Source organism: Bombyx mandarina, chromosome 28 (genome assembly GCF_030267445.1).
Source record: "Bombyx mandarina strain Sakado chromosome 28, ASM3026744v2".
In the NCBI taxonomy this organism is placed as follows: domain Eukaryota; kingdom Metazoa; phylum Arthropoda; class Insecta; order Lepidoptera; family Bombycidae; genus Bombyx; species Bombyx mandarina.
Window position 1 is genome coordinate 3,965,167 of NC_143233.1, and position 12,888 is coordinate 3,978,054.

General features: G+C 65.7%; 2 protein-coding genes across 2 annotated transcripts; both read right to left on the bottom strand.

Moving 5' to 3' along the window:
- Window positions 1–1,540: 1,540 nt before the first annotated feature.
- On the bottom strand, window positions 1,541–3,570 carry LOC149499693 (uncharacterized). Its single transcript, XM_089738946.1, has one exon. The coding sequence runs from the start codon at window positions 3,568–3,570 to the stop codon at window positions 1,555–1,557; it is 2,016 nt and encodes a 671-aa protein (XP_089595072.1). The 3' UTR covers window positions 1,541–1,554.
- Window positions 3,571–8,474: 4,904 nt separating this feature from the next.
- On the bottom strand, window positions 8,475–11,841 carry LOC149499694 (uncharacterized). The gene has a single exon (XM_089739049.1). It carries the CDS (start codon window positions 10,992–10,994, stop codon window positions 8,598–8,600), a length of 2,397 nt encoding a protein of 798 aa, XP_089595175.1. The 5' UTR covers window positions 10,995–11,841; the 3' UTR covers window positions 8,475–8,597.
- Window positions 11,842–12,888: the final 1,047 nt, after the last annotated feature.

Consider the following 12,888-nt stretch of genomic DNA (forward strand, 5'->3'; position numbering starts at 1 on the left):
GGCGCCCGTCCTTCCGCAGAAGGACCAGTCTGCCCGTCTTCCATTTCGACGGGAACCGTCCCGACTCGAGGCACGCTTCGAAAAGCCCCCCGAGCCGGTCCCCTAGGGCCTCGAAGGCCAAGCTCCAGACCCGGCCGTGAACGCCGTCAGGGCCGGGGGCCGCGTCCTTCGCCCTCATTCTGGACACGGCCGCATGGATCTCCGCCCCCGTGATAGGGGGAGGGGGCTCCTCGGCAGCGGGAACGCTGGGGCGACGCGGAGGCGTGCCCCACGTGGCGTCCATCTGGGGGGGCTCAAAGTCCCCCCCCGCTGCCGGCGGGAAAAGCGCAGAAACTATTTCCCGCAGCTGCCGAGGCTGGAGCCGCTCGGTCACCGGGAGCGCCCACGGCTGCAGTTTCCTGCGAACCATCTTGTATGGGCGCCCCCAGGGATCTTCGTCGAGCGACTCCAGGAGAGTCTTCATGCTCTGCTTCTTGGCCTCGCCGATGGCCAGCTGCAGCGCCGTCTGCTTTTGACGACAGTCAGCGTGCAGCTGGGCCGCCGTCTCCGCGAACGCAGCGTCGCGACGACGGCGGCGGCGGTGGCGTGCGCTCCGGCGGCGCGCCCTCACGCACTCCTCGCGGAGTCTTGCGATCTCGGGCGACCACCAGAACGCACCCCCACGTGGTGCTCGGGGGCCGACCCGGGGCATGGCGGCATCACAGATGTTTGCCATGGTGCCCCGGAACCAGTCGACCTCCGCATCCACGTCCGCGAGCCGCGCGGGTTTTGGCGCCCACGCAGCAACAGCGGCCGCCTCCATCAGCAACTCCTTGTTCATTCGTTTCAAGGCCCACCTGGGGAACGAACGGGGCGCACCTTGCGGGAGCTCCTCCTCACCGCGGGCGCCCGCGGCTGACGACGACGACAAGGAGGAGGCGGAGAGCTCAAATCGGACGTATCGGTGGTCCGAGAGCGTCTCCGCCCCCTCGAGTACGCGCCAGCCGCGGGTGCGGCGCACGGCGGACGGGGACGCGAACGTCACGTCCACGTGAGATTCCCCGTTCCACCGCACGCAAGTCGCGACCGTGCCTCTGTTTAGGAGACAGAGGCCGGTCGCGATCGCCCACTCCGAAAGAGCCTCGCCTCGCGAATCCGTGCGGGGGGAACCCCAAGCCGTACACTTGGCGTTGAGGTCCCCCGCGACGATGACAGGGCGGGACCCGAGGCGGTGTAAAAGCGCCTCGAGCCCGCCCAGAAACCGTTCGAATTCGGCGAGGCTCCTGTTCGGAGAAAAGTACGCCCCGATCACGACGGTCCCGTCGATCCTAGCCGCGACGTACCCGGGTCCCCTGGCCACCATATCCAAGGGGGGTAACGCCGCGGACTGTCTTAGTACGATGGCCACGGAGCCGTCGACGTCCCCCATCCAGCAGTCCTGGTCGGTGGGGACGAAGTACGGCTCCGCGGCGACAGCAACATCAATTGACCACTCCGCCATGGTGTGGACGAGGAGATCCTGTGCCCTGGCGGAGTGGTTCAAATTGCACTGGAGGAAGCGGTGGACGCAACCCATTACGGGGCTACGTCCATCGCTCCCTCGTCTGTCCCGCCCTGCGGCTCGACAACAGCCGCGGCGGAAACTGACTCGCCGGCTGCCCTTGTTGCAGCCGGCTTCTTTTTCTTTCCGCCCCTCCTCGTTTTTGTAGAGGAGGGGGCAGATTTACACGCCGGGCCCCCGGCCCGGTGGTCGGCCTTCCTTTTGGCCGCGTCGCACAAGACGCAGTGCGGCGCGGCTGTGGTGCAGGAGGCTGCCTTGTGCCCCGGTTGGCCGCAGCGGAAACACAAGCCGCTGCGGTCCACGGTCGAGGGGCACTTGGCGAGGCCGTGGCCGGTGCCGAAGCACCGAAGACAGCGCCACGGCCTGGCATCCTGCAGCTGCACGTGGGCCACTACCCAGCCCACGCGCAGCCTTCCTGGGCTGTCGGAAGGCCGCCCCTGTGGAGGGGTGGCCAGGAGGGTCGCCGTTGCAATCGGGCAACGCGCCCACGCCGTCCGGGTACCAGAGTAGGTTACCCGGAGCTCCCCGACTTTGACGTCGGCGAGGGCGCAGTTGCCCTGCGACGCGATGGCCGAGGCGACCTCCTCCTTCGTGGCACACTCGTCGAGGCCCGTAATTTTCACCTCCGCCATTTTTACGGGCCGCGCGATGCGCACCACCTCGGGATCCGGCAGGATTTCCCTCAGCCGGGCCGCCAATTTTTCGGCCGCGGCGTTGGTGTTCGGGCCGGGGCACTCTATGAGACGTGCCCCGTTGGCCGTCTGCCGGACCTTGATGCCCCCCTCCACGCCGAGGGCGTCCACATCCACGCCGCCGCGCGCCTGGGTCATCACCTCGTGGTAGGTGATGCCTTTTTCTTTGCCGGCCGGCAGCAGCTCCACTACCACTGCAGCCGACCGCGGGGCGCGCGGCCTCCTTCGTCCATTTCGGCCCCTCGGCTCCGCTCGACCCTCTTGGCGGGGAGCGGCGGCCGCAGGGGCAGGCTTGGGGCGCGGCGCGACAGGCGCCGCCACCTTTTTGGGCCCACGCCGCACTACCGTTGTCCATGCCTCTTCCATAGTGGCAGGAGCCGGGGGCAGCGGGCGGGGCTGGGGAGTCGGGGCCGGTTTCGCAGCGTTGATGCCCCCCTTCTTCTTGGTCCGGCTCCTGCCGGGCCCCGCCTTCGCAGGCTGGGACGGGGCAGGAGTAGACGCCGATTTCTTTGGGGGGGCGGATCTTGTTGCCCCCGTAGCTGCAGACGTAGACGCTCCGGTTGTAGGAGTCCCAGCCGGAACAGCGGCAGAAGTGGCCGACCGTGTCTCGGGTGCCGCAGCTTTCTTCTGTCCCGCGTACGTTTTAATAGTAGCCGCTCCTTTGGTCTTTCGAGGTGCCGGCACAGGGGCACCATCTTTCGCCCCGTGAGCGAGGGGCGGTCTTGCGCGCTCAACGGTCGAGCTCCTTGCCTCCTGTATAAGGAGCTGCCGCCTCAGCTCCTCGACCTCAGTGAGGCCTTCCGCTTCGGGCGGAGGAGGGACAGGGGCCGAGCTGCGTTGCCGCTCAATGAGATCGGCAACCATTGTTCGCAGCTCGGCCATGTCGACGCGGAGCTGACCGTTCTCCGCCCGAAGATGGCCATTCTCTTCTGACACTTGCTCGAGGCGGGCGTGCATCAGATCCAGCTCCTTGCGTTGGTCCATTGTCTCTTCATTTGTTGTGCGGCTTACTATCTTTTCCATGCGCTCTGCCAAGGTGGCGGCTGCCGACTTCATGGCACGCACGTAGTCGCCCTTTAATCCCTTGGCCGATTTTGTAGCTATGGTGGCGACCATGTCCTTCACTATTTCGAATGCTCGGAGGTGGTCATAGGGACCCACCTCCGTTAGGGAGCGCTCCAGGCGCTCGACCTCTCCTATTTTAATTTTTCCTCTTGCCTCACGGCAGGCGGCCCTGGAATGCGCCGAGGAGGCAGCAGCCAGTCCGCGAGGAAGACTATCTTCACAATCAGTGGCGGGCGGCACCGCAGCAGCCGCCGGCCCTTCCGCCAACGCCATGTATTTGGCGCAGGCAGGCTCACCCTCCGAGGAGTCGGACGGAGCGGAGGACGCCGTCTGACGAGCCGACTTCCGCTTCCGCCGAGTCCGCTGCCGAACACAATCAGCAAACAGAGCTGGCGTCTCCCGCCCACTAGATGCGTCGCCCCTTGCGGAGCTCCGCGCCGAGTACAGCGAGATCAAGCTCTCACAGCGCTCGAGGCGCACGGTGGGGACTCTGTCCCTTACGCGACCCGTGCTGTCGCCCCCTACATCTTGGCATTGTTTGCCCCCCCCAGAAACGGTGGGGCAGCGTGCGGCCGATCGCTCGACCGCACGGAGGGATTCTCCCCCCGCAGAGCGGGAGGTACCCTCCTGGGGTAATAAATCTTTAACAAGTGCCATTTTCATTATTCCTTTTTGTTTAACCAGGGGTCGGTCCCCTGGGGTCTGGTTGGTACCCTCGGGACTGGACTCCCTCCAGCCATTCATCCCATCGCCGGGCACCAGAGCTTAGGATTGGGGCATTTTTTAAAGAGGTTTACGTCCTCGCGGCCCCGTGCCTCGCGGCAGCGGCCCCCGTCCCCCACGCGGTGAGGATTACGGGTTGGCCGGCGGCCCGCCGAGTGCAACGAGCAACACGACAGACCACCGCCCGACGCTCAAAAGAGCAACAACCACGAAGCCACGCCGGTATACCGGTACCCCCCTCTGGAGGGCGTGCCCCTGTAGCCGAAGCCGGGGACATGGCGACCAGCGGCCGGAAGATGCGTAAGCAACGCCGGCTCACTTCTCCATCAAAGGGCAGGCCAAAAGTGGCCCACCACCACCCGTGGGTTACGTCCGAAACGGGTCGGACGTGACCCGAAGAAAAAACAAAAAAAAGGGGGAAGAAAGGGGACAAGAGAGGGAGCCCGAGCGTCTCCAGGAGGAGCACCCTTCAGCGAGTGAAGGGCGTGGAGAGCCCGCAACTCCCCCTGCTGGTTTTGGTCCGCGTCGTCCGATCTCTTTCGTTGCAAAGCCTAACTAGGCTACCCTACTCCTACACCTAGCCTACCTACCTAACACCTAGAAATCCTTGCAACGAAAAAGACCGGACGATACCCCTGGGAGTGGGACTGTTCCCAGAGGATCCCGTTATCCGCCACCTACGGACGCGCCCGGTGGAAGTCCAGCAAAACTCCCCCATAGACGGAGCCCCCGGCCACGCAGAGTGCGCGCCGGGGGGCCCGCCCAGGTCCCTCGGGATCTCCATACTAACTTTTTTTTTTTTTTTTTTTTTTTTTCGGGTAGAGGGCCGAACCTCCTACGAGGTCCCCGCGCAAAAGGGGCGCGCGGGGTATGTGAGACTCAACGATCTGCATGGTGTTGTGAGCAGACCGCGGGCCCAAGGATTTTAGAGCCCACCCACTAAACGACTCCCCTGCACTCTTACACCCGACGTCCGATCCCCTCCGAGGTCAGAACCCGGATGAGGTAGGGGGGCTACCGCGGTCAACACTACAACCAGACGGCGCGGCTCACCCCAAGGACGCCCAGCCGACGGAGCCTTCGAGGCGAATCGAAGGCTCTGAAACGTCGGCCGTCTCGGTACGGCAGCCCGTCGGGCCGCCCAGACGGTGCCGCTGGTGTCCCGGAATACCCCGCTGGACCAGAACCAGCCTGCCGGGTCGGGACGCGATACACCGTCGACCGGTCGCTCTATTCACTCCACGGCAGCGCGCTAGAGTGCTGGTAGCGCGCCGCGCGGCCTCACCCCCTCAGGTCGCCCCTTGACCTTCACCGGGGGGAGGCCGCCACCTACAGGGGCCGGGACGTACGGGCGTATTCCCGCCTCCGGCCCCCGGCTCGACGGCGACGGATCGGTGCGGAAAGGGAAGAGCTCTCCCTCTCTCGCTCCGCCGCCTCCTTCTGCGAGATGGTGGACTCGCAGAAGTCGAGCATCGCCTTCCAGGACGCGTCGCTGCCGAGCATCGTAGCCACGACGCGCGGCAGCGAGAGGTCCTCTCCAATGACCGCGACGAGGGCGGCGCGTTGCTCGTCGAATCCAGAGCAACGCGCCAGCGTGTGTTCCGCTGTGTCATCCTCGTCGCGGTCCGCGCAGTGGTGGCACTGCGCCGTCGGTTCCCTTCCGGCTATCTTATGCAAGTACCGGCCGAAACATCCGTGGCCGGTAAGCATTTGCGTCAGCCGGAAGGTGAGGCATCCGCGGTCGCGGCCCACCCAGTCCGCGAGAACCGGGCGGACCGCCTCGACGGTACGGATGCCGGCCGACGGGTCCGCCAAGCGGCGAGACCACGCCTCCAGCACGGACCGCCGAGATTGGAGCCTCCGCGCTCGAACTACTCCTTCGCCGGGGCGCCCTTCCCCCCTAGAGCGGAGGTCGCTACGCCACCTGTAATCGGCAGCGAGCGCCTCCGCCTCCAGGTCCCAGGGTGGCGCCCCGGCGAGCAAGCACGCCGCCTCGAAGGAGACGGTGCGGTATCCTCGGATCGCCCTGACCGCGATCGCGCGCTGCGGACGTCGCAGCGCCGCGACGTTCTCGCGGGTCAGGGCGTGGCACCATACGGGCGCGCCGTATAGTGCCATCGACCGCACCACCCCCATGTAGAGGCGGCGCGCCACCTGATCGGGACCCCCGACGTTTGGAAGCAGCCGGCTCAAAGAGCCGGCCGCCGCCATCAGTCGAGGGCCCAATTTTTCAAAGTGAGCGCGGAAGCTCCACCGACCGTCCAGTTCGAGGCCGAGGTACCGAAGACCGGTCACCCCGACCCCGACGCGGACGCCTCCGATCACGAGGTGGGCACCCAGAGGCGGCGCTCGTCCCGGCCCGTGAAAGAGCAGGGCCTGGGTTTTGTCGAGCGCCACCTCGAGCCCCAACCGTCGGATCCTGGTGACGACGTGTGCCACGCCTGCGCACGCCAGACGGGCAGACTCCCGGTAGTCCCTCCCCGGAGCTACGACCAACGTGTCGTCAGCGTAACAAATTACGCTGAGCCCGGGGAGGGGTCCCCGAATGACGCCCCGCAGGACCCAGTCGTAGCCGATGTTCCACAGCAGGGGGCCCAGGACGGACCCCTGCGGAACACCGCGCTCGACGGGGAAGCGGTACATCGCCCCACCGTGTCCGATGCACTGGATCGACCTGCCCTCGAGGTAGGAGCCGATCAGTCGGCGGAGGTATGCGGGGACGCCGTGATACTCCAGCGCCCCCGCGATCACCGACCAGGGCAGGGTGTTGAAGGCGTTCCTTACATCTAAGGATAACGCCATCGCCACCCCGCCCCGGGATACGGCTTCATCGGAGAGGGCCCGCACGCGCAGAATTGCGTCGATAGTCGAGCGGCCCTCTCTGAAGCCGTACTGCTCCGCCGAAAGATCGGGACCCGTCTCGGTCAGGTGCCGGACGATGCGGGCCGCGACGATCCTCTCGAGCATCTTGCCCGCTTCGTCCAGCAACACGATGGGGCGATAGCCCGCGGGTGAGTCCGCGGGGCGCCCGTCCTTCCGCAGAAGGACCAGTCTGCCCGTCTTCCATTTCGACGGGAACCGTCCCGACTCGAGGCACGCTTCGAAAAGCCCCCCGAGCCGGTCCCCTAGGGCCTCGAAGGCCAAGCTCCAGACCCGGCCGTGAAAGCCGTCAGGGCCGGGGGCCGCGTCCTTCGCTCTCATTCTGGACACGGCCGCATGGATCTCCGCCCCCGTGATAGGGGGAGGGGGCTCCTCGGCAGCGGGAACGCTGTGGCGACGCGGAGGCGTGCCCCACGTGGCGTCCATCTGGGGGGGCTCAAAGTCCCCCCCCGCTGCCGGCGGGAAGAGTGCCGCAACAATTTCCCGCAGCTGCCGAGGCTGGAGCCGCTCGGTCACCGGGAGCGCCCACGGTTGCAGTTTCCTGCGAACCATCTTGTATGGGCGCCCCCAGGGATCTTCGTCGAGCGACTCCAGGAGAGTCTTCATGCTCTGCTTCTTGGCCTCGCCGATGGCCAGCTGCAGCGCCGTCTGTTTTTGACGACAGTCAGCGTGCAGCCGGGCCGCCGTCTCCGCGAACGTAGCGTCGCGACGACGGCGGCGGCGGTGGCGTGCGCTCCGGCGGCGCGCCCTCACGCACTCCTCGCGGAGTCTTGCGATCTCGGGCGACCACCAGAACGCACCCCCACGTGGTGCTCGGGGGCCGACCCGGGGCATGGCGGCATCACAAATGTTTGCCATGGTGCCCCGGAACCAGTCGACCTCCGCATCCACGTCCGCGAGCCGCGCGGGTTTTGGCGCCCACGCAGCAACAGCGGCCGCCTCCATCAGCAACTCCTTGTTCATCCGTTTCAAGGCCCACCTGGGGAACGAACGGGGCGCACCTTGCGGGAGCTCCTCCTCGCCGCGGGCGCCCGCGGCTGACGACGATGACAAGGAGGAGGCGGAGAGCTCAAATCGGACGTATCGGTGGTCCGAGAGCGTCTCCGCCCCCTCGAGTACGCGCCAGCCGCGGGTGCGGCGCACGGCGGACGGGGACGCGAACGTCACGTCCACGTGAGATTCCCCGTTCCACCGCACGCAAGTCGCGACCGTGCCTCTGTTTAGGAGACAGAGGCCGGTCGCGATCGCCCACTCCGAAAGAGCCTCGCCTCGCGAATCCGTGCGGGGGGAGCCCCAAGCCGTACACTTGGCATTGAGGTCCCCCGCGACGATGACAGGGCGGGACCCGAAGCGGTGCAAGAGCACCTCGAGCCCGCCCAGAAACCGCTCGAACTCGGCGAGGCTCCTGTTCGGAGAAAAGTACGCCCCGATCACGACGGTCCCGTCGATCCTAGCCGCGACGTACCCGGGTCCCCTGGCCACCATATCCAAGGGGGGTAACGCCGCGGACTGTCTAAGTACGATGGCCACGGAGCCGTCGACGTCCCTGATCCAGCAGTCCTGGTCGGTGGGGACGAAGTACGGCTCCGCGGCGACAGCGACGTCGATTGACCACTCCGCCATGGTGTGGACGAGGAGATCCTGTGCCCTGGCGGAGTGGTTCAAATTACTTTGGAGGAAGCGATGGACGCAACCCATTACGGGGCTACGTCCATCGCTCCCTCGTCTGTCCCGCCCTGCGGCTCGACAACAGCCGCGGCGGGAACTGACTCGCCGGCTGCCCTTGTTGCAGCCGGCTTCTTTTTCTTTCCGCCCCTCCTCGTTTTTGTAGAGGAGGGGGCAGATTTACACGCCGGGCCCCCGGCCCGGTGGTCGGCCTTCCTTTTGGCCGCGTCGCACAAGACGCAGTGCGGCGCGGCTGTGGTGCAGGAGGCTGCCTTGTGCCCCGGTTGGCCGCAGCGGAAACACAAGCCGCTGCGGTCCACGGTCGAGGGGCACTTGGCGAGACCGTGGCCGGTGCCGAAGCACCGAAGACAGCGCCACGGCCTGGCATCCTGCAGCTGCACGTGGGCCACTACCCAGCCCACGCGCAGCCTTCCTGGGCTGTCGGAAGGCCGCCCCTGTGGAGGGGTGGCCAGGAGGGTCGCCGTTGCTACCGGGCAACGCGCCCACGCCGTCCGGGTTCCGGAGTAGGTTACCCGGAACTCCCCGACCTTGACATCGGCGAGGGCGCAGTTGCCCTGCGACGCAATGGCTGCAGCGACCTCCTCCTTTGTGGCGCACTCGTCGAGGCCCGTGATTTTAACTTCTCCCATCTTCACGGGCCGCGCGATGCGCACCATCTCGGGGTCCGGCAGAATTTCTCGAAGCCGGGCCGCCAGTTTTTCGGCCGCGGCGTTCGTGTTTTCGCCGGGGCACTCCAAAAGACGAGCCCCGTTGGCCGTCTGCCGGACCTTGACGCCACCCTCCACGCCGAGGGCGTCCACATTTACGCCGCCGCGCGCCTGGGTCATCACGTCGTGGTACGTGATGCCCTTTTCTTTGGCGGCCGGCAGCAGCTCCAATACCACTGCAGCCGACCGCGGGGCGCGCGGCTTTCTGCGTGCTCCTCCTCTTCCTTTTTGGCCCCTCGGCCCCGCTCGACCCTCTTGGCGGGGAGCGGTGGCCGCAGGGGCGGGCTTGGGACGCGGCGCAGCAGGCGCCGCCACTTTCTTAGGCCCACGCCGCACTACCGTCGTCCAGGCCTCTTCCATAATGGCCGGGGCAGGGGGCAGTGGGCGGGGCTGGGGGGTCGGGGCCGGTTTTGCGGCGTTGACGCCCCTATTCTTCTTAGTTCGGCTCCTGCCCGGCCCCGCCTTCACAGGCTGGGTAGGGGCAGGAGCAGACGCCGGTGTCTTCGGAGGGGCAGACGTTGTTGCCCTCGCAGCAGCAATCGCGGCGGGACGTGCCGCAGGAGTTACGCCCATTTTTGTTTTGGGGCCGCCATATGTTTTGGTGGCCCTTGATACCGCGTTAGAGCTGGCAGTCGTCTTCATGATCCTGCGGGGTGCCGGTGTTGGGGCTTCTCCCTTTCTCTCGTGAGCGAGGGGCGGTCTCGCACGCTCCACGTTCGAGCTGCGTGCCTCCTGTATTAGGAGCCGCCGCCTCAACTCCTCGGCCTCATTGGCCTCTTCTGTCTCGAGCGGAGTAGATGCAGGGGCCGAGTTGCACTGCTTCTCGACTAAATCGTTCACGAGCGTACGCATCTCAGCCATGTCGACCTTCATCTGCCCGTTCTCCTGCCGAAGGCGATCGTTTTCGGTACTGATTTGTGCCAGTCGGGCGTGCAGCAGGTCCACTGTTTTCCGTAGACCCACCGTTTCCTCATTCGTGGTGCGGCTCACTGCATTTACCATTTGTTCCTCCAGGGAGGAGGTAGCCGATTTTAGAGCCCGCACGCAGTCGCCCTTTAGGCCCTTGGCCGATTTCTTAATTACCGCAGTCACCAATTTCTGGGCGATGTCACATGTTCGGAGGGGGTCGGATGGACCCACCTCGGTAAGGGAGCGCTCCAGGTGCTCAACCTCTCCGTTTTTAGGAAGTTCGTTGGCCTCACGGCGGGCGGCCCTGGTTTGCACCGAGGAGGCAGCAGCCAGTCCGCGAGAAGAACTAATCTCTAAATCAGTGGCGGGCGACGCCGCAGCAGTCGCCGGCCCTTCCGCCAACGCCATATATTTGGCGCTGGCAGGCTCACCCTCGGACGAGTCAGACGGAGCGGAGGACGCCGGCCGTCGAGCCGACTTCCGCTTCCGCCGAGTCCGCTTTTGCGCGCTGTCTGCGAACAGCACTGGCGTCTCCCTCCCACTGGACGCGTCGCCCCTCGCGGAGCTTCGCGCCGAGTGAAGCGAGAACAGGCTGTCGCATCGTTCGAGGAGCACGGTGGGAACTCGATCCCTTACGCGACCCGTGCTGTCGCCCCCTTCGTCGTGGCATTGTTTGCCCCCCCCAGAAACGGTGGGGCAGCGTGCGGCCGATTCCTCGACCGCACGGAGGGATTCTCCCCCCGCGGAGCGGGAGGTACCCTCCTGGGGTAATAACTTTTTAACAAGTGCCATTGTGTCATATTTCCTTTTTGTTTAACCAGGGGTCGGTCCCCTGGGGTCTGGTTGGTACCCTCGGGACTGGACTCCCTCCAGCCATTCATCCCATCGCCGGGCACCAGAGCTTAGGATTGGGGCATTTTTTAAAGAGGTTTACGTCCTCGCGGCCCCGTGCCTCGCGGCAGCGGCCCCCGTCCCCCACGCGGTGAGGATTACGGGTTGGCCGGCGGCCCGCCGAGTGCAACGAGCAACACGACAGACCACCGCCCGACGCTCAAAAGAGCAACAACCACGAAGCCACGCCGGTATACCGGTACCCCCCTCTGGAGGGCGTGCCCCTGTAGCCGAAGCCGGGGACATGGCGACCAGCGGCCGGATGATGCGTAAGCAACGCCGGCTCACTTCTCCATCAAAAGGCAGACCAAAAGTGGCCCACCGTCACCCATGGGCTACGTCCGAAACGGGTCGGACGTGACCCGAAAAACAAAAAAGGGGGAAGAAAGGGGAAAAGAGAGGGAGCCCGAGCGTCTCCAGGAGGAACACCCTTCAGCGAGTGAAGGGCGTGGAGAGCCCGCAACTCCCCCTGCTGGTTTTGGTCCGCGTCATCCGATCTCTTTCGTTGCAAAGCCTAACTAGGCTACCCTACTCCTACACCTAGCCTACCTACCTAACACCTAGAAATCCTTGCAACGAAAAAGACCGGACGATACCCCTGGGAGTGGGACTGTTCCCAGAGGATCCCGTTATCCGCCACCTACGGACGCGCCCGGTGGAAGTCCAGCAAAACTCCCCCACAGACGGAGCCCCCGGCCACGCAGAGTGCGCGCCGGGGGGCCCGCCCAGGTCCCTCGGGATCTCCATACTAACTATGGTAAGCTTTTTTTTTTTTTTTTTTCCACAGGAGAAAATCGCCGGATCCCCACCCGCGCGGCAGGTGGGGTATGTGGGAGTTGAACCTCACTAAAAACTCCTGCCGCTCACAACCGGCGCCCTACCTCGGACCGGGCCGGAGCCCAGTCGGGGCTATTGAAACGGCGGGACAGGGTTGACGCAGAGCACATTACATCCATCCCACCGTCCCACGGACGCCGGACCGGTGGCCGCCAGCGACACGACCACCGGTTCCCTCGTTCAGCGGGCCGAGAGCCCGCTTTGATGGCGCCGCGTTACACCTTCCCCCAGAGCTGTCGGGGGAACGCGGTCTACCATCACCCGGCTTCCTATTGCGGGTGAGCGTGCAAAGCACGCCACCCCACGTCTGGGTCTCTCCCCGCACAAAACGGGTGGGACCCCTAGCTCTTAGGGGGCCAGGTCACGGATACGACCCCGGTCCCGACCCCCTGCTCGGCGGCGGCGGGTTTCTGCGTAGTGAGGAGAGCTTTCCCTCACTCGCCCCGCCGCCTCCTTCTGCGAGATGGTGCACTCGCAGAAGTCGAGCATAGCCTTCCATGACTCATCGCTGCCAAGCATCGACGCCACGACGCCAGGCAGCGACAAGTCAGGTCCTATCTTTGCGACCAGGACACGGCGCTGCACCTCCCAAGCAGGGCAGACAGCGAGCGTATGCTCCGCCGTGTCCAGGTCGTGTCCACAATGGTGACACCTCGTCGTCGGCTCAGCCCCTATCCGGCGCAGGTACTTCCCGAAGCATCCGTGCCCGGTCAGCACCTGCACCAGACGAAAGGTGAGACGTCCTTCGCCACGATTTACCCAGTCATCAAAGACCGGGTAAACCGCCTCGACGGTCCGTAGCCCCCACGTGGGGTTGGCCAATCGCCTCGACCACGACTCGAGCACGGACCGCCGAGAATGGGCCTTCCGCGCCCGCAGCTCACTTTCGGGGAGACGCGCCACGCCCCGAGCACGAAGCTCGCTGCGCCACCGATAGTCGGCAGCGAGCGACTCCGCC

Bases quoted from the DNA above. Each gene is read 5' to 3' on its own strand.
- LOC149499693 (XM_089738946.1), bottom strand. From the start codon at position 3,570: ATGGCGTTGGCGGAAGGGCCGGCGGCTGCTGCGGTGCCGCCCGCCACT.
- LOC149499694 (XM_089739049.1), bottom strand. From the start codon at position 10,994: ATGGCACTTGTTAAAAAGTTATTACCCCAGGAGGGTACCTCCCGCTCC.